Raw genomic sequence first — 24694 nt, forward strand, 5'->3', positions numbered from 1 at the left:
TGGCCCGGCAGCCCAGAGGGGCCGGCACAGCAGTACCAGTGGCCCCGCTGCATCTCGGTCCCTCTAACTCATCCCCAGCAGCTCATGCTGATGCTTTCTGCGTTTATTTTTGAAGCATCTCTGGATACTGGAAGCCCCAGTTCAAGCCCAGTCCAGCCCAGCGCTGCCCTTCCTCGCAGGATGAGGCACATCCAGCTCTGTGGCTTGAAGCTGTCCCCTCTCAATGCTGGCTGAGCATCAGCCACACTCACGCCGCAGGACCCACCAGCCAAAATTCAGTGTGGGGCAGCCTGCAGACCAAGGGGTTGCATGCCAGCAGGTCCCACTTGCTGCTTCAGGTGGTCCCAGCTTGTGACAGCCATAAACCTGCCTGCTCCGCCAAGGCCTGAGCTGGTTTCAGACCTGGTGGCCTTGGTTCTCTGCAGGATCAGCGCCCCAGGAAGGGACTGCCCTGGTGCCATCATCGCTCCCGCTCTGGGGCAGCTGAGGAGGTCCCAGCCCAGCTTGGGGCAGAGCCAGACCCCACTGACTCCTCGGGGATGCAGGGGGCACCATGCACGACAGCAGGCACAGCCGACAGCAGTCCTTTGCCATGGGGCAGGCCAAATGCGGGGACAGAGGCCAGAGGGGTGCGTGAGGCTTCCCATCCTTGCAGACGGTCAAACGGCAGGACACCGCTCTGAAGACCCTGCTCTGAGCCCAAAGCCAGCTCTGCTCTGACCAGCGTTGGACCCCGAGGCTTCCCAGGACCCCAGGTACTCCCTGAGCATCCCAGGGCCGGGAGCTGGGGGAGCTGGTCTGGGCACCGGCACAGCCCATTGCACCCAGTCCTGGGGCCGGGAAGGAGGAAGGCAGAGCCCTGGGTTGGGGCAGACGAGGGAGGGACCCCGCGGAGAGGGACAGGGCCAGTGGTGCCACAGGGATCTGGCTGGCCCCAGCAAACTGGGGCTGCAGGGGAGCCCAGGGCTTGCTGCGGGCAGGCGGAGGTGCAGGCAGAGGGGCTGCTCACACCCCGTGCGGGGCACTGCCTTCCCCTGGCTCCATTAAAACAAACAAGAAACCCCCCCACCCGCCCCATGACATACCCAGGGGCGAAGGTTTCCCACGGCTTTTGGGGCAGGCAGGGCGGAGGGAAGCTGGGCTCCGAGCTGGGGCCACCAGCCCAGCAAGGGGCTCTCCGGTGTCACGGCACGGAAATGCTCTCCGCTTCCTTTCCTTTTTTTTTTTTTCAGCCCGGGGTAAATTCATGTAACACAGCCCCAGCCGCGTCCGCAGGCGAGCGCTATCTGGCCGCCCCCGGGTGCTGCACGGGGCCAGCGACACCCGGGCCGGGTCCCTGGCAAGGTCACGGCGCAGGCAGCACCCAGCCCTGCGTCCCAGGCAGAGCTGACGCCCATGGCAGCTCCCACCTGGGAAGGGTGCCAGCGCCCGGGGCAGAAGAGCCGTGCGCGGCTCTGGGGTGGGAATCAGGGAGTCACAGGGCACCTGCTCCCCACCCTGCCTGCGCCCCAGCCCCACAGGACAAGGCCCCTTCCCTGGTGTGACCCGGCTGCAGGGGAGGAGGGTGACCGCGGCAGCTCTGCCCGAGCCCCGGGGGACAGGCAGCAGCCCAGGGACCCCGCCAGGCTGCTTCCCCGGGCCGGCTGCGGTGCCAACATGGGAAGAGGCGGCCCTGGCGCGAGGGACGCGTTTCCTGGGAACAGCAGCAGCTCCAGCTCCTTCGCCCGGGCTGGGAGCGCTTCTCTGGCTGGCAGGAGCGCAGCACATGTGGGAAGAGAGGCCTGGAGGGCTTCCTGCCCGCTGCCGTTTCACCATAAGGCTCCGGCACATCCCTCCGCTGGTGCTGGACGCGCGCTCCGAGGCTGGGCTCAGCGGCAGGAAGAGGCAGAGGTGGGCAGGAAGAGGGCAGGGTGGCTGCGCGGGGGCAGAGCCAGCTCCCGGGGCGTGCAGAACTGCAGCACCACCCCACAGAGCCGTTTTCCAGCTAATCGGGTTTATTAGAGCTGGGCAGAAGTTGCGCTGGAGCCGCAGGTGGACCCGCGGGGTGGTGCCCCGTGGCTAGGCTCAGGGCAGCAGGCTGTGAAAAAGCCCCTTTAGCCAAGATTAAAAAAACACTTACATATAGAGTTATATTATACATAAAAAAATGGGGGTATGAAAGACAAAGACCACAGGGCAGGGGAAACCTAGCCCAGCTCTGACGGAGCGCCCGCGGCTGCTCCACCCCCTGCCACGCTCCCGGCCCCGAGCGGCACCTCCCAGGCCTGACCCGCCGCGAGCCGTTCACGTTACACCAGGCCAAAGCACCCTGCCCCGCGCGGGGCCCCAAGGACAGGCAGGAGGGCACCAGCTGTCCCGTCCCCGCGGCGCTGCTCGGGCCGCCACGCAGACAAGGCAGCCCAGGAGTTTTATTGCGGAGGAAGCGGTAGAAGGTACTGGACAGAACCAGGAGCCTCTCCCGGTTCCTCCGCCTGCTCCAGTCCAGGCACCACAAACACCCAGACACAGAGCTATCGCGCTCTCTTGCGCGGGCGGCGAAAGGGCTGCTCTGGCCGCTTGGGCGCAATTTCTAGTGCTGGCTTGGCTCCGCCGCCAGCTGCGGTGGCCATGTCGGGGACATCCTCGGCAGAGATGGGCTGGATGATGTGGCCCGCTCGGGTAATGACGCGGGGGGCGGTCAGCTTCTGGAAGGCACGCTGCGTGTTCCACGTGGGGCCCACGGGCGTCCGGATGCTCTGCTCAAACTGCTGGTGCCTCTCAAAGGGGAAGGGCAGCTCGCTGACCTGCGGGGAAGCAGCACAGCTGGGTAACTGCCACAGCGACCCGGCCCAGCACCCCGGGGGCTGCCTCCATCCCACGCTGCTGCCGATTCCCACTCGTCCAGGACCCGCTCACACTCTGCTTCCAGTCCCCTGCCCCACTGGCCACCTCGCTCCATCCCCTCTGCTAACAGATCGCGGGAGGGCTGGCACAGCAGCAGCAGCCGTCAAGGGAGCAGTCCTGTAAATTCCTCCTCCCTCCATCACCCTGCTGGCCTCTGGGTTGTCAAAGCTGGAAACGACATGGCCGGGCAGAGATTACAGGCAGGGATTCAGGATATTTTGGGAATGGGTCACAGGAAGGTTCTGGGCCAGCCTGGGTGCTGAAGCACTCGCTGCTGCTGCTCACGGAGACCAGGCATCACCCACCTGATGTGCTGCCGCGTGGATGTTGCGCCGCTCGCTCATGATGACGTGGGGCAAGTGCTGATCCTTCCTGGGAGGCGCCGGGGGCGGCTTGAGCAGGAACCTGCCGGGCAAGCGAGACGTCAGGCCCCGGTGCCGGGCTGAGGCATGTTGCTGCAGCTCTTGACACTTACCGTTTTATTTTCTTGGTACTGGGCTTCAATCCCGTGCCTCCCCACTCGCCCCAGCCTGGCAGCACCAGGTTCACCGGCTGCGGCTTCCCAGCCTGCTCCGCCTTGCGCTTCTCCCGGCGGAAGTCAGCGACCACGTCATCCCCGGCAAAGGCCTCTGTGATCACCCCTCTTTGGTCGATGCCACCCTCCTGTGGAGAGAAGAGTCAGTCCCCTGCAGTCAACCCCGCCCGGGGACCAAGGGGCAGGCCCGTCCTGCTCACCTCCTCCTCCATGACCACAGGCAGGCTGGGGCACTGAACCTCCTGGGGCTTCCCAGCCAGCACGGCCTGCAGGCTAATCATCTTCTTCTTGGCTGGTGGTTTCTTGGCACGCCTGTCCCCAGCTCTGCCTTCCTCCTGCTGCTGCACTTGCTTCTCTGCTCTTGTGGCCGCTGGCTTCTCCTGCTCTTCCACACGCTCCTCTGAGGCCAGAGCCTCGACGTCCTCCATCGTCCGCACCCGGCCCAGCTGCTCCGACAGCAGGAGCTCCTCCTGGGCCTGGGGAGGCTGCTCGGTCCCGAGGCTCGCCTGCTCCTCGGCACAGATGGGGCGGACGGGGCTGTCCCCCGGCAGTTCAGAAACCACCTCTGTCTCATCAGCACCTACGCATTGAGGCAACAGGCGAGAAACAGTCACCTGCGAGCAGGGAGGGTGTAGGACGGCTGTGCGAAACCGGGCAGAAAACAGCCCCCATGACCCCCTTCTGTTTGCCCAACGCTGCGGCACACCAGACCCGCACTGCCCAGGGCCGCGAGCTCCTCACCTCGTCCCTCAGGGCTCCCTGCCCACTGCTGCCGCACGTGCCGCTTCTGCGCAAAGTCTTGTAGCAGAGCTTCCTCCTCCGACATCTCTTCCTCCTCTATCTCCTCCTTGCTCTCCGCAGCACCAGGCACCTCAACGTCTCCAAGACCCTCCTGCCCCTCAGGCTCCTCGGCTGGGCCGCTGGGCTTGCCCAGCATCCAGGGATTAGCTCCACTGGCACCCCCGGGGATGCTGGGGACGGTCATCGACGTGAGGTCCTCCTCGGGCACATCACCTGGCTCCTCCTCAGGCAGCTCCACCCGCACCTTCTGCATCAACTCCTTGTTCTTGGCCAGCTGCTCCTGCATGGCCTTGCGGGCCTGGGGGGGGACTGAGATGTTTCTAACGCAGGCCAGAAACAACATGCCCTCCTTCCTTGCCCCACCTCAGCTGTCCTCCCCTTCCCCAACCTGCACTGGAGACCTTATAGTGGCCTTTCAATATATAAAGGGGGCTTATAAAGAAAGACAGAGAGAGACTTTATATCAAGGCCTGTAGTGACAGGACAAGGGGCAACTGCTTTAAACTAAAATAGGGTAGGTTTAGGTTACCTATAAAGAAGAAATGATTTATGATGAGGGTGGTGAGACACTGGAGCAGGTTGCCCAGAGAAGTTGTGGATGCCCCATCCCTGGAAGTGTTCAGGGGCAGGCTGGATGGGGCTTTGAGCAACCTCATCTGGTGAAAGATGTCCCTGCCCATGGCAGGGGGCTGGACTAGATGGTCTTCGAAGGTCCCTCCCAACCCAAACCCTTCTGTGATTCTGTGATCTTACCTCCAGGTCATACTTGGCCATAATGGCCCTGGAGCGGGCCCATTTTCCCTTGTTCTGGTGCTTGAGACTCATCCGCTCCTGGGGGGAAGAGGAAGAGAAGCACTGGAAAGAGCAACCTCACGAGCGGGGACTTCCAAGGGGTGGGGGAGAAGCGCAGAAGCAGCACCTGCATCCGGAGCTGCTCCAGCTCCTCCAGCCTTGCCAAGGCGGCCTCAGGGTCCGACTTATGCAGCAGCTCAAACTCCTTTAAGGCCTTGCGTCTCTTGCTTTTTTTCAGCACGCGATGGTACCTGCAGCCCAAGGGCAGAGAGCCAGGCAGTGAGACCTCACAGAGCTGGGGAGGCCTTTGGGAACGCAGCGCTGTTTTGGGCAGGAGGCTGCCCGATACATTGCAGGTCCCGGGGAGGAAGGGGGCTGCTCTGCCTTCCTCCGTGTTTTGGCCATACCCACGCACTGGGCAGGGTTGGCTCCAGTGCCACGGCCAGGACCCAGCCCCCTCCCACCGCATCGAGCCCAGCAACGGCAGAGCCTTACTTCTTGCTCTTGATCTTCTTCTCTCGCCGAGCCTTGGCTTCGTAGTAGGACTGCACAGCCCGAGCCTTCTGTAGCTCTGCCCGCCGCTGCCGGGCCTGACAGGGAGCGCAGCGTGAGGGCAAGCGCCAAGGAAGGGGTCTCCAGAGCCAGGGCATGGCGGGGGGGGAAAGCACTCACCTCCTCCAAGCTCATCGCCTGCAGCGAGGCTGTCTCCTCTGGTGTCAGGAGCGGGTCCGTGATGGGCTGCTGCGTCTTGCGGAGCAGTCCGAAGATCTCCTGCTCCAGGGGAGTTCGGGCCTGTTGGGATAGAACAGACACAGCAAGAGCACGATGAGAAGAACTGCAAGAGCCAACGCTCCTCCAGACATCCCCATCCTTCCTGGTGCCCCTCAGCCAGTCCACGGGAGGGCCCAGCGAAGAGTGCTCCCCTCCTCCTGGGGGCTGGGGTCTCAGCACTGCTCACGGGTCCCACACAACGGCCTGAGGCTCGCCTGCCAGCCATCGTGCCAGGTTAGTGCAGGCAGAATTCCTCCCGGGATAGAGAAATAGGCTCGCAGTCGACAGGCAGTGCTGACCCCGTAGCACCGGGTAGCAGCAGAAGTTCCAGGCCATGTGACACCATGTCCCGCCGAAACGGAAAGGACCTTTGGGCAGATGGAGGCAAGTGCCGGGTATGTCGGGAGCTCGGCAGGGGCTGTCTCTCACCTGAGCGTCTGGACAGCTGGGAGAGCTCTCAGGGATGACAGCGACAGCGTCAGCCCTGTACAACCCAGTACAACCCCCACCGGAACTCGCATTCAAAACCAAAAGTATCCTTCTTCCATAATGAAGATTTACAGATGTGCAGGCTTTGGCAAACCAAAGCCCGCCTCTGCCTCAGCACAAGTGGCCGAGAGCTGCCAGCAGGCCCTGGCTCAGCGCAAGGACTGGGAAACGGCAGACCCAGCCCTTGTGTCTAGGGCTGAAAGGCTAAGAAGAGGAGAGGGGACAGAGCAGGCTCCAAACCCTCTGCTCACGCCTTACCCGCCCTCTCCCAGAGAGCATTTACACATCTGCTATGTGTGAGTAATCTTCCCAAGCTCAGCGTGCACCTGCCCAGAGCCTCGGCTACAGGCTGGGCTTTCCTCACACCCACCTCACTCCTTCCAGCGCAGCCAGGAGACGTTGAGCTGCCCCAAACAACCCCTGGGACACGCGACAGCACCCACCTTCCACGCTGAAACCACTTGCTCCAGGGGGGCGACTGTAGCAATCTCCTGCTTCAGAGGGAAAACCAGCTGCTCTGCCCGTCGGTTCTGCAAAACCACCTGCTGCCATTTGCCCACGTCTTTAGAGGTCCTGACATAGGCAGCTTCCCTCACGACCTGCAGGCAGGGGCAAAAACAGAAAAGGATGAGTAGGGAAAGGCTGATGTAGGGAACAAGAAAAGCCGGTCCGCATCAGAGAGGAGTAGAGGGGCACACAGGGGCTCAACTCTACTGCCCCGTAAGGCCAGAACTCCCCGCTGCTGCCTGCGCAGGCCCACTCACCCGCTTTGCCTCCTCTTTGCTGAGCGGCAGCTCCACTGCCTTTTTCTGCTTCACTCTGGTCAGCTCTTTCTTCACGCTGCTCAGGGCGGATTTGGGACGGATGGGCTGCAGGAGCTCGGACAGAACCAGCTTCTCCCCAGCACCTACAGAAGGTCCCACAGGTCAACACAGGTGCGGCATCGCCGAGTCAAGAGGCTGCAGCTGCGTTCAGCCCAAAGATCCAGGGCAGACACAGCAAATCCCAAGCTGTGGGCGGGCAGAGCTGTCCCGGTCAGACAGCGGGAGCTCTGCCCGGTCTGCCGGGGATCTCACCTTTGCAGCTGACGTTGAACTCGGACACCTGCACGCTTGCCTCCGTACGCTCTGCCAGCTTCCGCCTGCAAGAAGACAAGAGAAAATAAACCAAAAGGCGACTCGCGTGCCCCCCATGTGCTTCTCCTCCAATCTGCTGCTGCAGCAGAGGCAGAAGAGCTGGTGCCAGTGGGAAAGGGGACCGAGTGCCCTCCCACCCGCCCCCTTTCAAAGCACAGGGCCAACCGGGAGGAAACGCAGCACGAGTGCTGCAAGAACCCCAGGGCCGAGCCTGGGAACCCCTCAGCCCCCCCCCACTCACCGCTTCCGTCCGGAGAGGGAGCTGACCGCCTCCAGGAGCTGCTGGTGCCGCCTCCCGCCGTCCTCCTGCCCCTAGCACACGGCAGACGCGGTTACGGAGCCCGGCCCGGCCCAGGCAGGGGCCCGGCAGAGCAGCCGCCCCACCCGAGCAGGCGGCGGAGCGCGGCCGCGGGGATAACCCCGGCCAGCGCTACCGGGAGCGGCGTCTGCCCCCCGGTGCCCCGCCACCGCCCGGCCTCGCCCCGGGCCCCGGCACGCGCCCGCCCGGGCCCCGCCGCCCCCGGCCAGGCCAGGCCAGGCCGCCCCGCGCTACGGCCGCCCCGGGACGCACGGGACGGGGGAGCGCCCGGAGCTCCTCACGCAGCGGCGGCGGCTGCCGGGGGAGCCCCAGCCCCGCTCCGCTCACCTCATCCTCGCCCTCGCTGGCGCTCACGGCCGCCTCCACGCCCAGCCAGTCCTCCGCCATCGCGCAGCACGCCGGGCGAGCCGGAAAGGGCCGCGTCGCTCCCGCGCGACCTTGCCGCAAAGCGCACTGCTTCCGCCCGGGCTGCCGCCGCTCGCCGCGCTTCCGCCTGCCCTGCCTGACGTCACGGTTGCCGTGGCAGCGGGGCCCGGCGGGAGGAGGCGGGGGCCGTGCCCCGGCCTGGCCGCGGAGCGGGGAGCCCCTGGGGGCGGCCCGGGCCCCGCGCCGCCGCCGGCCTGCCGCGGGGCGTCCTCCCCCGCGGGTCGCGGCCCCAGGGGCCGCCCGCAGCCCCCGCCAGCCCCGCGCCGGGACCCGGCGGCGCGGCCGAGGGGAAGAGCCGTTGTGGGCCCCCGGTGCATGAAAAGGGGAACCGGGCGCGGGGGGGGGGGATGGCGGCGGGAGCGGGGGGAGCTCGGACGGGGGTTGCACCGCGGGGGTCTGGGGGGGGAGGCCGGGCCAAACCGGGGAGGCTTCACCCCCGCGCCCCTTTGGCTGCCCCGGCCCGGCCCCCTTCCCCCTTCCCGGCCCCGCCGCCGCACCGGGGCTGCGTCCCTGCCCCGCCCCCGGCCACGTGCCGAGCCCCGGGGCGGCCCCGCCCCCGCCCCGCCTCCCCTTGTCCGCACCGGGGCGGAGGGAGCCGCCGCGGAGTGACGTCGCGTGCGCCCAATGGGAAGACGAGGAGCGTCGGGGCGGGGCGTGGGGCGCGGAGAGGCCAATGGCTGGCGCGGCCCCGCCTCCGCGGCGGCGCGGGGCGTGGCAGCCCCTCCCGCGGCGCTGAGGGAGCGAGCGGCCCGCCCGGCCCGGCCCGGCCCGCCCGGCGCTGCCCGCAACGGCACAGGGTGAGCGGCGGCGGCGGCGCGGGCCCCTTTCCCTCCGCTCCCCTCCCCTCCCCTCTCCTCTCCTTCCTTCCCCTGCCCTCCCCTCCCCTTCTGGTCTCGGGTCCCGGCGCGGCCGCGAGGCGGGGGCTGCCCTGCCCCGTCCCGTCCCCTCCGGTGGGGTCCGTGCGGGGCCGCCCCCCGCCCGCCGGGGGCTCCCCTCAGGGCTGGGGGTTTCCCTGGCCGCGCCCTGCTCCCCCCTCACCCCCTCCCCGGTGGGTTTCCATGGCGACACCCCTCCCGGGGCGCGGGGGTTTCCATGGCGACGGCCGCCGCCCCCCGGCGCTGAGCCCCGCCGCGCTCCCGCCGGTCCGAGCCGCCGCCTCGGTGCTGAGGCGCTCTCCCTCTCCCCGCAGCCCCTAGCCCAGCCCAGCGGGGCCCCCGATGATGCCGGGGGCTTGGGCGGCGGAGGAGCAGCGCCTGGACGTGTGGCGGCCGCCGCCGCCCCAGTGACGGCCCCGCCATGTCGGTGATGGTGGCGAGGAAGAAGGTGGTTCGGAAATGGGAGAAGCTGCCGGGCAGGAACACCTTCTGCTGCGACGGCCGCATCATGATGGCCCGGCAGAAGGGCATCTTCTACCTGACGCTCTTCCTCATCCTCGGCACCTGCGCCCTCTTCTTCGCCTTTGAGTGAGTTCCCCACGGCGGCCGGGTGACCCCGTGGCCCAGCGATGGGGCTCGGTCAGGGCTCGTCTGCCCGGTGGCCTCGGGAGAGGGAGGGGAGCCCGGCGCCGTGCAGCTCTCTCTGGCGGGAGCTGCCTTCTCACCCTTAGCAGATTGACCCTGGAGGTTTTGGGGGAGGATGGGCCCTGCTGGAGCTTTCCCCCGGCTCTGCCTGCGGCGTGATGCTGGCTCTTCGTCCCTAACGGTTGTGCTTCCCTGTGTTTGGGACTTGCGGTCCCTTGTGCTGAGCGCAGCTAGAGGGGATGGGGGTTTGGGGCGCATGCTCCTCGCCCAGGGATAGCCGGGGTGCAAGGGCACCGCTGCTGCAGCAGCCGCGGCCGGCGTGGGCCGGGTGGCAGGGCCGAGCCTGCGTCCCTGCCTGCTGGGTGTGCATGCAGCCCCCAGCTCAGCCTGATTAGGGAGGTGACCCAGCCCGAGAATTAACAAAAAAGGAGTGAGCTTGGTGGCACTGGGGTTTAGCGCTGATCCAGCCTGCCCTGCAGCCTGCCTGCTAGGTGTTGCAGAGTGCTGCACTACAGCACGCGCTCCCGCGAGCTCAAGCCCTACTGTTTGGAGAGGATCCGGCCACCCTTTTAGATCAGCTCGGCCTAAAGACCTGCAGCCGAAGTCCTGGATGCTGCCAACAGAGCAGGACCTGCCCCCTCCTCACAGCTCTCCCCTGTGGAACTGATCTGGCCTTAGACTAATCCTACAAAAAACAACCCAAACAAAAAGGAAAAAAAGCCCGTGTGTGCCTAAGCACTGATGTTGTGGGGAGGGGGCAGGAGTGCCCCTTTTGCCTGGTTTGAGGATGAGCTTGAATCAGCTAAGCAACTGTGAAACTGTCCTTCCTCTGTCTCCACCAGCATGTTTATGTTGTCTTAGGGAGGCGAAGGTCCGCAACAGTGTTGGGTAACACAAAAGCTCTTTAAGCCAGGAAAGCAACCGGAAGAAATGGCTCGCTGGTTAAGCCCTGGCTATTCCTCCAGATACATAAAGCACTTGGCCCAGATGCTGGCCTCTTAGACGTCTTCCCCAGACCAGGGAACGTGCCTCAACTTCCCCTGGCCTGGCATTGCTCTCGCTAGCTCCTCTTGTTAGCGGATATCACTGGCGGCCTTGGAAAGGGCTTTCTGGAACAGTCTACCGAGACTTTCCCAACAGCAGCGATGAAGTGGCTAACGTCGGGTCTTGGTCAGGTACAAGACTGGTTTTTCTGCTTAGTCGTCGTGTAGCTTTGGAGGCAGGTGCCATACAACTGTAATGCGAGGTGTTGGGGTTCCCGAGTGTGGAAAGCCAAAATTATCCCTGACTCAGTCTGAATTCAAAGGTACGAAATGACACCACTGTTTGTTTTGTTGTTTGTTTTTTTTCCTGTCTGAAAAATGGGGCTAAGACTTCCTGCCTTGCAGGAAGAATTAATAAGTATTACTGCTCCAGAAACACTTATTACTGCTCCAGAAACACTTATTGCGAGGGATAATTGCTCTCACTCCCTGCGGAGCCTGTCCTTAGCAGAAGAGCGAAGCCGCATCCCGCTCTGCCACGTTTGCCCTCGCCAGCTGACCGCCACGGCTGCGCGGGGCAGAGCGAACGGAGGCTGCCTTTCCAGTCCTAGGCCATGTCGGCAGAGCCGGCGGCGCAATGGTTAGCTCGGCCACGGGCGCAGCGGGTGACTGGAAATTCCTCAAGAAGCCCCTTTCCGTGCTCCAGGAGGCAGGGGCCTGTGGAAGGGTCGTTCACGTCCTTGCTCGCACCAAGACATCCAGGACGTGCCTTCTACATAGAGCTGGAGGGTGGTCTCTGTGGGGACCACTGCCCCAGGGGAAATTTTGCTGGAAGCAGAATTGTCTCTGAATTTTAGTTAAATCAGCTGAGTGGTTTTGACTGTGGAGATGAGGAAAAGTTTGGGAAAATCCAAAATATCCATTTGATTCTCTCAATGCACAACACCTTAATGTTTTCTGTTTGAAAGAGATGGGTTTGTTTTGAAATTGTTAGGGAATTTTGAATTTGGGATAGGGATGAAATGTTGCCCTCCCAACAAGAAACACTCTACAACGTCTCTGTTTTACCAACCCAGCTGAGAAGATGAGCAGCTTGGCTGCTCGAGAGCCCTGCTTACCCTGTGTGCCTTCTGCGTGCCTTAGGGTGCTTCTGCATAAGGGTTTCGACCTTGATCTTTTTGCTGTGTTCGATCCATTCGTTTCAGGTTTTGGCAGATTCTTTGGCGTTTGTGCAGAAATTCGTGGTTTGCCCCTTAAAGTTTGTGCTTCAGAGGAACAATTTGGGTTGTTAGGATCTGGTTTTGGAGAGAAGCAGACTGTGGTCGGTGGAGGAGTCCTTTAAGTCTTGTGCGCTCACTGCAGGGGTGCCTGTGTTGTGAATGCTTATTTCATTCAGCTGAATCACTTGCGCAGTCACACCTTGTCTAAACAAGGCTCGGGGATGCCTGAAGCCAGAAAATGTCTTGCTACACGATCCGAGCCAGTGCGAGTTTGATCCTCGCCCTCCAGGCTGCTCTGGCTCGGCTCTGATTACAAACGCTGTCGCTGGAGAGCCAGTGGTGACGGGCATCGCACGTCATGCGATAAGCCGCCGCTTTCCTCGCTGAAAGAGTCCTCCCCAGCTGTGAAATGACAGCCTCTCTCTTTGGGCTGCTGCTGGTTGTATTTTCTTTTTTCCCCTCCAAGTAGCTCCGATGCCATCGGTTCATCTGCTGTGTCTCCAGTTGAACGGTCTGAAGCTACCTCAGCCCCGTGTGCGGGAATTTTTATGTTTTTATCCCCTAGACCGCAGAGCTGTGGTCTGGAATCGGGTAAGTCTTTTCATCGGGACGCGAACAGGACCCAGAGGGCTGGCTGAGCTATTGGTGCTGTACCTGGAGATCCGGCTCCTCCCTCCCAGATAAAGCAGAGGGCCGGGGAGCTGTGCTGGCTCCTGGGGCAGTGCTCGGCAGCGACTGGAGCCCTTTGCCCCAGGACACCTCCCTCGCCACCACCTTGGCTGAAAGCAGCTCCCACTGCTCAAGGGCTGAGGCTGGTCTCTGCAGGGTCCGAGACCTATATTTAATTGGGTCTACTCTATGACCGTAACGTGTCATAGACATAAAATTCTGTTTAATATCCTCTTGGCATTATTTCAGACACTTACTGGGTATGTCAGCTTTTGTGATGGGGCGCTTAGTGGTCTAACTATGCTTGTGGTATTCAAGCACGAGGAGAAGCCCAGGTAAAGCACTTAGTGAAATCCATTTGGGAATTAAGATGATGGGATGTAGCGTCCTCTCTCTGGCTGCTGGGGGTTTCCTTGTTGCAGTTTGCCAGCGTGTCTGTAATGACCCTCCTGAAGCGAGAGTTCTCCATTCAGCTCTCCAAAGCAGCTGCAAGAGAACTGGATTTCTTTTGTCTTCAGCTTTTCAGCACGAACGTTCAACATTTGTAAATGTTATAGGCAAGATAGCGCCTGCAATGCCAGGCTCCTGAGTGCGGAAACGGGCTGCTGTTTGCTTTTCCAATAACCAAGCATGTTTATCGCTTTTTTTTTTTCCTACTTTCTTAGCTATGTAGAGATTAAAGTGTCTTTGTTTTCTGATGAGTTGAAAAAACCTATGCTTGACCCTTCATGTGACTTAAATTTCCACCCTCCCTCAACCCCAAAGATCCAAGATCTTGCACTGAAAAAGAGGTGCTTCTGAGACAGCTTTTACCTCTGGTTAGGTCTGTGTCAAGCATTGTCAAAACTTACATACAAGTTGATCAGTGCTTTTTAGTAGTTACGGTTTCTCTCAATAGAGGTGAATTTGTTGGTATCCAGAGTTCAGCTCGTTTTGCTCATGAAGATGTCTTTCTGCGTGAAGTGGTTGCTCCCGGGTTTTCAAATTGCATGCCCTTTTTCTTGTACGTGGGCTCCTTTCAGAAGACAGCTTCGCTCTCCCTGCAGCGTGCACGTCCACCACCATTCCTCACGCGGATCTCAGGGTGCTCTCTTGCCTGTGCGGAGATTTGACTGTAGCTGGGAAAAGAGCAATAACGTTGGCGTAATGTTTCTGTCTCCTGCCTAAAGTCGGTTGCTGCATCGGTTGGGTTGGAAGCACGTGGCATGTGCTCGCAGTGGAACTGCACTTGAAGTGGGTCTCTAGCGAGCGTTTTCTGTGTCACTGTTGACAGACGGGGAGAGTTTCTGTAGGCAGCTCCAGTTCTGCCTGAGTGCTGCTTGGGAAAGGGCCCCGAACTTGTAGCATTGCAGTGCAGCGGTTACCCAGGTTTTCAGAGCAACCATTTCCATGCTTACCGCAAGTACATCAGCTTCTGGAAATCGTCCCAGGTCTGGGAGATGCAGATGGCTGTAAATGCTGGGATGAGGGTCAAGCATTTGGTACTTCGCTTCGCTAGCTTTTGGGACAAGTACACAGTGTGGTTATGCGTTAGTTTAGGAAAGTTAAATAGGTGATTTGCAAGTAAGATGTAAATGAATTATACAACAGAGCTTGGGCTGAACCCTGGAGGGACCTGGCCGTGAGGTGTGCTGCTTGATGGCCGTGACTGAAGTCCACTTCCATCGGGACTGGTGTGTTTGTTTTCCCCTTCCTCCAGAGCTTTGCTTCATGTGCTGGTTACAACAGACCTTCCGAAGCGGTCACAAAATAATAGGTCAAGCAATCCTCGCACCGTAAACTCGTGGCACCTCCCAGCTGCTGCTTCTTGCTGCTCTCCCCCCCCATTCTGATGATCTCTTTGTTTAAGCCTTTCTCACCCTCAGCCCCCCCCATGATGATGAGTTGTGATAGTGCTGTTATTGTCTGCTGTGAGATGACAACATGCTCAAGAACACAGATATTGCACTGGGAGTGGAGGAGGAGCAATGCCCTTACATGCCAACAGTATGTCTCTGTTGACTCTCAGCTTTCCCAAACAAAAGATCTTTAAAATGTCTGTTACTTAGCACTGTAAATGAATTGCTGAGCGTAATCGCGCTGTAGAGGAGGCGTAGACTGAAGACTCCCCAGCGCTAGTGAGTACCAAGTCAGAACCTCACAATGGTGGCCTCACCTGTTGCTCAGTCGCTCTGGACGGCTCTTGGCTTTCTCTGCCGTGGCAGATGCACTGGGCATGTTCCCTAAAGACACCTTCCTACAAGCAAGGCTCCGTCAGCGCAGGGAGGGGCGGAGGCACGCAGTCGGCTCAGCGTTGGGTCTCAGGATGCAGTTTCAGTGCGGCGGGGGTTTGTCTTGCTCACGTATCTCTGCCCTCGCCTCCAGGCCATGTTCGTGCTGAGGGGACGCAGCGGCGCTGCCAGCCCTGCAACCTGGGGAAGCAGGAGGGCCCTGCTCGGCCTCTGCTGTGCCAGGGCACGTCTGAGTGACGGGGTTGAGCGTCCAGAACAGTGCCTGGATGTTTGCTTCCTGCTGGAGGGATGATGGCAACGGGACAACGGCTTCGCTGAGCAGACATCTCGTGCGCTTCAGTGAATGGTGGCTGAAGGAGCTAGCGTTAATACTTCCTTGTGTGAGTTTCTAGGTATCTTTTCCCCGTCAGACAGGAGAGCAGGCATCTGGTGTTTCCTGGGGCTTTGTCCCTGTCCTCCCCCCTGCCCACCTCTGGCAGACAGGCAGTCTGTCTGGGATCGCTTCTCTCCGCTCCTGAATTGGGGACCTAACCTGCCCTGTGCCACGCTGGGAGCTGGATGGAAGGGCTGGATGCCGGCTGGATGGTGCTGCTTCCCTTGCCACAGCGGGGAGGACGGTTGCACACTCATCTCTCTCATCTCCTAAAATTGCAGGCTTGTTCCCGTTCCCACACCACTCTCTGCAATGTGGTAACTCAATCTTGAGGCCACTCTTGCTGTGCCTCAGGGACAGCAAGACTCGCTGCGTCCCCAAAGGGCAGGTTTCCTTGCAAAGATGCATAGGAAATGGTCAGCAGGGAGTGAGTCACATCCCACGCTCGTGCTTGTACGCAGACTGAGCGGGGACTGCACCGGTCGCTGCAGGGACTGATCCCGTTTATTCTTGAGTGGCGCTGTGTAAAGCTTTCAGGTCTGTGCCTGGGAGAGTACACCCGGCACGGATCATGTGCTTGCAGGTAATAAACCTCTTTGCTGACAGTACACCGAAGAAACTTAGAAGGTGTTAGTGTATATCTGAGGCTGGAAGCTCTGGCGCAGTTTCGGCTCAGCTTTCACACAGTTCATGAATCCGTATTTTAAGCTTGTAATATGTTCGTGTTGTTACAACAGTTATAAAAGTTATAAAAGCTGTCATGTCAGCTGGACAAGGGTCAAGCTGCAGCTCTTTGAGGCAGACTGTGCCCAGCTTTTAGAAGAATAAACCCATATTCCTTCCCAAAATGGGATCCAAGGTTTCTGATTAATCGCTGACTGACTTGCAGCTCTCTTTCTAGACTTTGCCCTTGCAAAGGAAAGCAAAGTTATCTTAGGCTGCCTAAAGACGGTAAGCTCAGCCCTCTGGCCGTTCAGCCTGGCTTGTCAAATGTAGGCAGGACTCTGCACGTGGACGGCTCTAAGGGTTGTGTTGTTTTGAGTAACTGCAGAGTTTTTAGTGTCTAAAATTAACAACGTTGGTTTAGGGGACAGGCCCTGTGCATCGCTGTGGATGCTTCATGTTGTGGCTGTGGCCAAAGCATACTGTAGCTTCAGTATACAGCCCTGTCGCACACAGCGGACAGTGGCTGGAGTCAAGCAATGGCAAATTAAAGCCCGGTGGCCTTCCTGCAGTGGATGGTGGGCTTGCTAGAATTCGGTGCTGCAAAGGAACCAGCTGGAGCTAGAAACTTTCTTGCGTTCGGAGAAGCTATGGGTGGGAAGGCTATCCAGAATTAAATAGTTAATGCTATGGATGTCGTAGAAATCGCCTTGCTTAGGATGGCAGATCCACTGGGGAGGATAATCCCATGCCTTTCACCTCAGTAGCCTTACGCTTTCTTGGAGAGCAACTGTGGAGAGAAGGAGTCTGGGCTGGATCCACCCCTGTGGAGTCAGGGCTTACTAGAAAGCCTGGGTACCCACCTTCCTTGGGAGGAACCTGGGGAAGCAAAGCGTGCAAGGAGAGGTGAAATTTTGCACAAGCGTTGGGATTTGGGTGGGGTTTCCCTTAAACCATAGGAAACCTCCATAGGAACTTCACCCCAACATAAATGGGGTGTTCTGAAGGAATCAGGGTAAAAATATGTTTTCTTTCAGGCCAGTACGTCTCTAAACCATGACTTCTGCAGAGGCCTTCTGCACGGCCTGTGCTGCAGTGCCCATGCAGACATGTTTGCAGGTGTCCAGAAGTGACACGGAGCATAGTGAGATTAATCTCCTTGCTCCCTTTGCGCTGCCTCAATCAGTGGGATTAGCAACATAAACTCCTCATTGGACCTTTCTGTATTTATAAAGCAAACAAGCCTTACACTGTGTTTCCTCTCTCGAGCTGGGGCTGTCTTGGGGCAGGAGCCTTTCTACTTTATTTGGAGCTTTTGACTCCCTTACCTCAGAAAAGACAAAGGAAGCCAGATGTCTTGTTGCACGGGAACGTTGCACTTGCACGTGAATCCGTTCCTGAGACGCACAGGACACAGTTTATCCCTGGAAAGTAATTTCTGTGGTACTGGAAGCTGCTGCCTGTGTAGGGGACAGCCAGAGATTCCCACTGTTCCGACGTTCTTCCATGCCTTCCAGCCCCAGTGGAGGGTTCTCAGACCAGGCCTTGGGTGCTTCTCCTAGAGGCATGGTCCGTCCCTTGGCAGCTGGCTGCAGCGGGTGTCCTCTAGGCCTGTGACACTGAGAAAAATGGGAGCTGGAAACGAAACAAAATGCTGGAAAGTATGCTGTGCCTGGCTGGTTAAAAACATGGCGGTACTTTGGTCATGGCTGGTCATTAGAGCTGCCCCAGGGCTGTTTCCCTGTGGTGATGGGATCAGAAGGAAGTGCTGAACAGCGTCTCTTCTCCAGATATAACCGGTGTTCAGAAAGGTCTGGACTCTGATGCCTTGCCAGGCTTTCAGGCCCTGGCTCAGGCAGACCTTGTGGTGGGCTGATTCATCGCCTCCTGGCGTCTCTCTGCAGGTGTCGGTACCTGGCAGTCCAACTGTCCCCAGCCATCCCCGTCTTTGCCGCAGTTCTCTTCCTATTCGCCATGGCCACGCTCCTGCGGACGAGCTTCAGTGATCCTGGGGTGATCCCGAGAGCCCTGCCTGACGAGGCAGCCTTCATCGAGATGGAGATTGGTGAGTGCGGCGCCAGCTGAGCTGGTGAGGGCTGGAAAAGCCTCTGTGTTTCTGGCGTATCTACAGGCTACATTCTCTGCAGAGCCTTTCTTCCCGGCTGGCCCTCCAAAAGTGAGGATTGCCCCAAGTGGGCCATCTTACCGCCTGCTGGCTAATTCTGCTTGGCTGAATCTCAAAAAGATGGTGCGATGTACCTGCTTCCCTTTCTAGGAACCTTTCCACATGCTGTTTTCTCTCTTGTAGCTGTGTACATACCAACTCAGTTTGCTTTTGGGAAGGGGTGCAGGAAGCTTGATGTGGGCCCCTTTATCCGTCAGGTAGAGAGGAAGTTTGGTGGATGCGGGTCTGTACAGTGACACCCCCCCGGCCCCTCTCAATAGGCCCATGAGAGCTCTGGCATCCCTTTTCCTGCCTCCAAGCTGCCAGGCTGGCTCTGGACCATGCGAGCAGAGCTGCAGCCACTGGCTCTAGACCCCGCAGGCTCTGATCCCACTGGTAGGAAAAGCAGGGAGGCGAGCTGTCATTCTAGACCTGTCGTGTTGTAGCAGCAGGTCTGATCTCTGCTTGGTTCTCTCTCTCAGAGGCCACCAACGGGACCGTGCCACAGGGTCAGCGCCCGCCCCCGCGGATCAAAAACTTCCAGATCAACAACCAGATAGTGAAGCTGAAGTATTGCTACACATGTAAGATCTTCCGTCCGCCCCGTGCCTCTCACTGCAGCATCTGCGACAACTGTGTGGGTGAGTAGAAGAGGCCGTGCCTCTCCCTGCCCCTGGGTGTTAGGTGAGAGCCTTTGGAAGAGAACAGGTGAAGATCTGCACCTGGTCTCGCTCCGTATCAGGTCTCACACTGCGCCTGCTGAGCGAGTCCAGGATGGTGGTGTGTGAACAGACAGGGACAGTCTGCCTCATCTTAAGCTCAAGGAGCTTGAGATTTGCTCAGAACCTGAAGCCAGATGGTTCATCTTTGCCAGTACTTCCTTGGCAATAGCTAGTCTAACATAAGCCTAACTTGTCCGTGTAAATGTGCAGTCCATTTTTGAGTTTCACTGAACTGCTGGCCTTGTTGGTCTAGAGGGTTCCAGTGGAGAGCTGTGTCTTGCGTGAAAGCAGCTCCTTGCATCAGCACGGAGATTCTGCAGTTATGTTGAGTGCCCCTGTTTTTTGTTCGCCTTGCTACGTAGCAGGTGCTCTCTTAGCCCTTTTGTGTATCATAATTGGCTCGTGCTCAGCATCCCTTCCCCAGGAAGAAACCCCATTCTTTTGGATCCCTCTCCTCCTCTGCAGGTTCCCAGCCCTTTGAGTGTTTACGCAATCCCTTGAACCCTTTTCTAATTATTCTAGTAGGACTAAAGGGTTAGATAAGAACTTCTGAACCCCCAGACCTTTATCTAACCTGTGTGCTGCTTTAGTAAAAGCTCAGGTCTCTGGGAGAGAAGACACGCATGGGACCAAGCTCTTAAACTCTATCTTGATGTGCAAAACGACTCATTAGTAAAACAGTTTTGCACTTTCTTACCTGGCCTCCCCTTCTGGAAGGAGGCCATGATATGGGGCCCTGAGTTAGCAGAGGGTTGGACTTGATGGCCCAGGGAGTCCTTGTCAGCCTTGGAAATTTTTGAATTCGGGGCACAGGAGTAAGCGTCTGGAGGCAGGCAGGGCTGTGCTGAAGCAACACTGATCTCCATCTTCGCTTTCGCAGAGCGCTTCGACCATCACTGTCCCTGGGTGGGCAACTGCGTGGGGAAGAGGAACTACCGCTATTTCTACCTCTTCATCCTCTCGCTCTCACTCCTAACCATCTACATCTTCACCTTCAACATAGTCTACGTAGCACTGAGTGAGTCTGGCTGCAGAGAGGTGGATGGCTGGGCTGGCTAAGGGTGAGGGGGGATACAGATGGTGTTGCGAACCCAGAAGTGATGGAGTGGGAAAGGGAACTGGGCTCAGTGTGATGTTCCAGAGAAAAAATATCTCTCAATTTGTGTTGCCAGAATCTCTGAAGATTGGGTTTCTGAACACGTTGAAGGAAACCCCAGGGACATATCCTTCCACAGTGCGGAGGGGTTGGCTTCTCCAAAGCTGGAGGTTAGTGTGAGCTGCATTATGGAGGGACTGGAGTCTTGATGCCCAGGCTTCTCTGAGGCATTTCAGGGCATTTCCCCCCATGATTACAAGGTAAGGAGCAATTTTGTGGCTTTTGGGAGGAGGGTAAAACAGAAAACCATGTCTAGGAGCAGAAGAGAAGTTAGGGTAATGTGCCTGGGGGTAGTGACCCAGCTGGGATGGGACTGTTCCCAGGCTGTTCCCAGTCCTTAACTGTTCTCACTGTACTGGAGGTGCTCATCTGTTTCTTCACCCTGTGGTCAGTGGTGGGGTTAACTGGGTTCCACACCTTCCTGGTGGCACTGAATCAGACAACCAACGAAGATGTAAGTAGAGTCTTTTGGTTCCTCTGAGCCATCTCCGTTTCTCATCGCTTCCTCAGTGTGTCACGGCTGCGTCCACCTTGCTGACATGCCCTGCAGGCTGAGGCAGGGCTCTGTGGGCTGGGGGCAGGTGTCGGTGGAGCAGACCTGAGCTTGTGCCCTGACTTGCAGATTAAGGGGTCCTGGACTGGGAAGAACCGCGTGCAGAATCCCTACAGCCATGGCAACATAGTGAAGAACTGCTGTGAGGTGCTCTGTGGGCCTCTGCCCCCCAGGTAAGCTCTCGAGGGGCAGCCCTGCCATTCTTGCCCCCAGAGCCCAGTAGGGGACCCTGAGGAAGCTCTCCTTGCTTGGGTACAAGACCTGGCTGCTCTTCTGCCAGTGCTGTGGGTGTTGAGGGCTTCTGGAAGTCACTTGGGACACGGCTGGATGCTCTGAGGAGGAAGGTCTTGTGTTGCCTTCCTTGCGTATCTTCAGTGATTCAAGCTTGTGACGTGCTCCCTGTCACCATGTGCTTGGGAAGCCAGTGGAGGAGTGGCTCCCCTTCCCTGGGGCAGCGTATGGAGCGGAGGCTCTTTCCAGGGTGCCACCCTCTGAACTGGGCTGCTCTCCAAGGGGCTTGGTTTTCACAGGAGGAACGTAGACACTGTAAACTAGGATTGGGCTGTGCACAGCCTGTTTTGGAGAGGAACCCCTTCCCCTGACGTTTGTCTTCCACCAGCATTTTTCCTGCCACAAAAAGAAGTCGGCTTTGGGGGAGGCGTGGGTCTCTGAGGGTGTGATTCTGTTCTTGCAGCGTCTTGGACAGACGGGGCATCTTGCAGCAAGAGGAGAGCACAGCTCAGGAGGAGTCGTGCCCACGGGGGCCCAGCGCTCAAGAGCCCACCGCTGCCCAGGGCCCCGGTGGGCAGGCAGAGGAGAGCAGCCCTCAGCAGAAGGATGGCAGCCTTCCTCACCTGAGTGCCGTGAGTGATTCCCTCTGTCGGGGGGTGAGGGGGCGTGCCTGCTTGGAGCTGCTGTGCTTTGGGCCAGCAGAGAGAATGCTGATAGTGTGACAAAGCAACGCTTGGGGCTTTGCTGAGAGGCTGCCGATGAAAAGCCTGTTGTGCTTTGGCCCTGGAAACCAGCATCTCTCTGGAGCTGGCTGGGAGGGTGCTGGGCTCCTCCGACTCCTGCGTAAACCTCAAAGGAAATCACAGCTGGCTGCGGTTTTGGAGATGTCAGTCCTGCTGTGAGAGCATCCAGGAACTGGCGCCTATGGAGGCGAGGCGGCATTGAGGAGGGGTGGGAGATCGTAGGCATCTTGTTTTGGCACTGCGCGCAAGCTGAAGGGCTGTCCCTGGGAAGGGCCCTGGCGGATGTGGGATCTCCATCCTTGGAGAACGCCACTGGCCCACTGGATATGGCCCTGAGCAGCCTGCTCTGTCTTTGAAATTAGCCCCGCTTTGAGGATATGGTTGGACAGGAGACCTCCAGAGTGCCCTTCCCACTTAAATTATTCTGTGAACATGGTGGGAAAAGGCTGGGCCTACTCCTGCTTGGCCATGAGCTGCCCGTTTCTCTGGTAGCAACAGTCCAGACCACTTCTGCTGGAGCAGTCTAGTGCTCCAGATCTTCATGAAGCTGCTGTTTTGCCTGTTTGGTGGCCCCTGGTTTCTCCTTTTCCCAAGCACAGCTGAGACCTCTGCCTGGTGGAGCTGGAGGCAGGAGCAGGGCAGCGGGGCCACGTGTCTGTGTGCTCAAACAGATGCTCTGTATTGGGGTGTATTCATGCAAATCACTGCTGTCTTCTCTCTCCAGGTCCCTGTGCCATCCCTGAGCAACGCTGAGATGCCAGAGGAGAAGCAGCTAACGTCTGGGGAGCTCCCAGTCCCATCCCAGGACGCTGGGCAAGCAGAGCACTAGCCTCTGCTTGAAAGGGAGAACTTTCTTGTTTTGTCTAATCAAAGCTGGAAGTGATTGAGGAGAGGAGGAGATGGGCTGGATGGCAGGCAAATGATTCCTCATGGCCATTTTGCTTTAGTCATTATTCACCTCGATGCGCAGGCGGTGCGGGCTGGCGCTGGCCTTGCATGGTGTCAAAGGATAACGAGCGTGAGTGGCCTGCCTCGATCACTGAGGGGCACTCACCACCACTGAGGCTGGTCTCCCTGCAGGCCGAGGCAGGACCTCTTGCTCTGCAGGTTGTCCTGGATGCTAAATACCGGCTCCGTGCCTGGGGCTGTCCCTCCGTCTGGCCCCGACTCTCTGACGAGATGACTTGTGGTCAAGCAGCTCAAGAAGCGACGTTAGGGTTGGCCTGCTCCCTACTGCTGAGGAATCCTGATGGGAAGGGGAAAGCAATTTATGGCAGTAGCGTCCTCTCTCCCCTCCTCCCTCCTTCCTCTAATCTGTGGCATTGTTTTATTGGTTAACGTGGCAGGAGTTGTCAGGAGACATTTTGGTGCCAAAAGGGCCAAAACAACCAGGAAGGTGTTCTACTGGCAATGGTTTTTAAAGTAGCTTCCTTCCCGTGCTCCTTCTTTTCATGTTACTTAGCCGGCATGAGAGCAGTCGTGACGGGGGCCCTCCTTCCCGTCCTTCCTCGGGGCTCACACCGAACTCGGGGCTTGAGGGAAGGAGCGGGGCAGCCCGTCTTCCTGCTGCTTGTCTCCGCCCCGCGCCGGCTGCAGAGCGGTTGTGCAGGGGGTGTATCAAGCTGCAGGGGAGGGTCTGCCTGTGCCGCTGGCTCTCTAGCTAGTGCCGGGCTGCCTGTGCTCCCGGGTGCCTGTGCCGAGCACAGGCATGCCCTTCCCTTGCCCGCCAAGCTGTGGCACAGCGCTCGGCCGCTGCTCTGCAGAACCTCAGCCCCAATTCTCTGTGTGTCCCCGTGTCCCCCCTGCCTTGCCCTGCATTTCTCAGCCATCCTCGACTGGCTTTTAGAGCCTTGAATCTTCCCTGGGCTTTGCTGGCTGTCCTGGGACTGGCTGTGCAGCGTCGGCCATCTGCGCCTCCTCGGCAGAGGAGGGAGGAGAGGCCAGGGCCAGGTGGCAGTGGGAGACCTCTGTGCTGCTGCAGGGCTCCTCTTCCTCTCAACGCTCCCTGTCCTGTGCCTGGCAGCCGGGCTGGGAAGAGCCTCATGCCTGCGGGGTCTTTGCAAAGGCCGGCGATGGAGGGAAGGCCGTTTTGTGCCCTGGCAGCTCTCCATCCCGTACCGCAAGTGCTGGGTACTTCTGTGCCTCCCCGCAGACATGTGGTGAGTGGGTGGCAGGTGGAGGATGTCCTGCCAGGGCAGTCCTGCTTGTTTCTCTGCGATGCTCCTGCCTGGCAGCGTGAAGTTGCTGCTCCTCCTTCCCGAGCCTCGTATGCCATCCTGCTTTGGACAGTGGCGTGGAGCAGAGCAAAGCGGGGAGCCCTGTCCCCCTGGGAGCTGATGTGTGCCTCCCACATCCCTGGCCCCTCGCAGTGTTGACCCGGGCCGTGCCTGGCAACGGTTGAAGTGGTATTAACGTGGCGACCGGCGCTGCCCCCTCTCCCGTGGTGCCAGGGTCTTCTCTCCCGGGCGAGAGGGCAGAGCTGCCGCCCTGGACTCTGGCAGCGGGTTCATAGTTGCCCTGCAGCTGCCTTCAGCTGCTCCCTGCTGGCACTTACCAGGGAAGGAGCCCTGGCCTCCCACCACCAGCGGGGCCGGAGCTGCCCGGCTCGCAGCTGCTGCCACCCTGCAGCCGGACCTGGCCCGTCCCCCCAGGGCAGGGGGGGTCCTGGGACCAGCCCCGGGCTTCTGCGCCTGGCCCCATGCACACCCCGCTGGCGGTGGGAGCCACCCCTCCTCTCCCATCCGCCCCAACACGCTACTGACCAAATCTCAAACTTGTTGTGAAAAAGTGTATTTTTTGGTTTTACTAATCTATTTTCTAACGCGGTGTGTCGAGTGCTGCCTGCTGGGGCCGTCACGGATGCTGCCTGCACCTGTGGTTCCTGTCGGCTCCGTTCAGGTTCTCCGTGAAGGAAGTGGGGGTAGGGCGAGGGTTGGGGTTTCTTTTATTTTTTTTTCTTCTTCTTTTTTTTTTTTTATTTCAAAACAATGAAGGAAACTTAATTGGTTTGAAAAATGGCTGAGCTGTAGCCTCTGCCTCTGTCTGTGCCTCCCCAAGCCAGCTGCCTCTTTCCCCTTCCCTGTGGCTTTCCAGCCTCTACATCTCACACTTCCAGGGTCTTATCTGCGTTGTCTTATTTGCGTCCCGCTGTCCCCCGCAGCGGGTGAAGGGGGGGTCTCGGTGTGCAGATGCTGCAGCTCGGGCTGTGCGGCGACAAATGCCAACGGGTGCAGCCGGGGAGGGTCCTGGGAAGCTTTCAGTTACCTGAAGACACTGCTCCCTTCCCCAGCTCCCTCCCCGAGCCTTCCTGGCAG

General features: G+C 59.2%; 2 protein-coding genes across 4 annotated transcripts; one reads left to right on the top strand and one right to left on the bottom strand.

Moving 5' to 3' along the window:
- Nucleotides 1-2103: 2103 nt before the first annotated feature.
- UTP14A (UTP14A small subunit processome component) lies at nucleotides 2104-8221 on the bottom strand. Of its 2 annotated transcripts, XM_075162636.1 has the most exons (14): nucleotides 8054-8221; nucleotides 7649-7719; nucleotides 7348-7412; nucleotides 7036-7178; nucleotides 6715-6870; nucleotides 5684-5803; nucleotides 5507-5601; nucleotides 5139-5262; nucleotides 4973-5050; nucleotides 4160-4517; nucleotides 3619-3998; nucleotides 3359-3546; nucleotides 3189-3288; nucleotides 2104-2783 (listed from the first exon to the last, which is right to left on the bottom strand). In XM_075162636.1, exons 1-14 carry the CDS (start codon nucleotides 8111-8113, stop codon nucleotides 2511-2513), a joined length of 2211 nt encoding a protein of 736 aa, XP_075018737.1. In that variant the 5' UTR covers nucleotides 8114-8221; the 3' UTR covers nucleotides 2104-2510. The 2 variants fall into 2 exon arrangements, with proteins under 2 accessions (XP_075018737.1, XP_075018738.1); XM_075162637.1 differs by lacking the exon at nucleotides 7649-7719 and having other exon boundaries at nucleotides 8054-8116.
- Nucleotides 8222-8860: 639 nt separating this feature from the next.
- On the top strand, nucleotides 8861-22303 carry ZDHHC9 (zDHHC palmitoyltransferase 9). Of its 2 annotated transcripts, none has more exons than XM_075162638.1 (10): nucleotides 8861-8949; nucleotides 9342-9615; nucleotides 17716-17876; nucleotides 18458-18616; nucleotides 19578-19715; nucleotides 19870-19923; nucleotides 20210-20307; nucleotides 20476-20579; nucleotides 21101-21269; nucleotides 22105-22303. In XM_075162638.1, the coding sequence occupies exons 2-10, from the start codon at nucleotides 9449-9451 to the stop codon at nucleotides 22207-22209; spliced, it is 1155 nt and encodes a 384-aa protein (XP_075018739.1). In that variant the 5' UTR covers nucleotides 8861-8949; nucleotides 9342-9448; the 3' UTR covers nucleotides 22210-22303. The 2 variants fall into 2 exon arrangements, with proteins under 2 accessions (XP_075018739.1, XP_075018740.1); XM_075162639.1 differs by having other exon boundaries at nucleotides 19870-19918; nucleotides 20205-20307.
- Nucleotides 22304-24694: the final 2391 nt, after the last annotated feature.

The sequence above is a fragment of the Calonectris borealis genome, chromosome 13, assembly GCF_964195595.1.
Source record: "Calonectris borealis chromosome 13, bCalBor7.hap1.2, whole genome shotgun sequence".
Taxonomy (NCBI): Eukaryota; Metazoa; Chordata; class Aves; order Procellariiformes; family Procellariidae; genus Calonectris; species Calonectris borealis.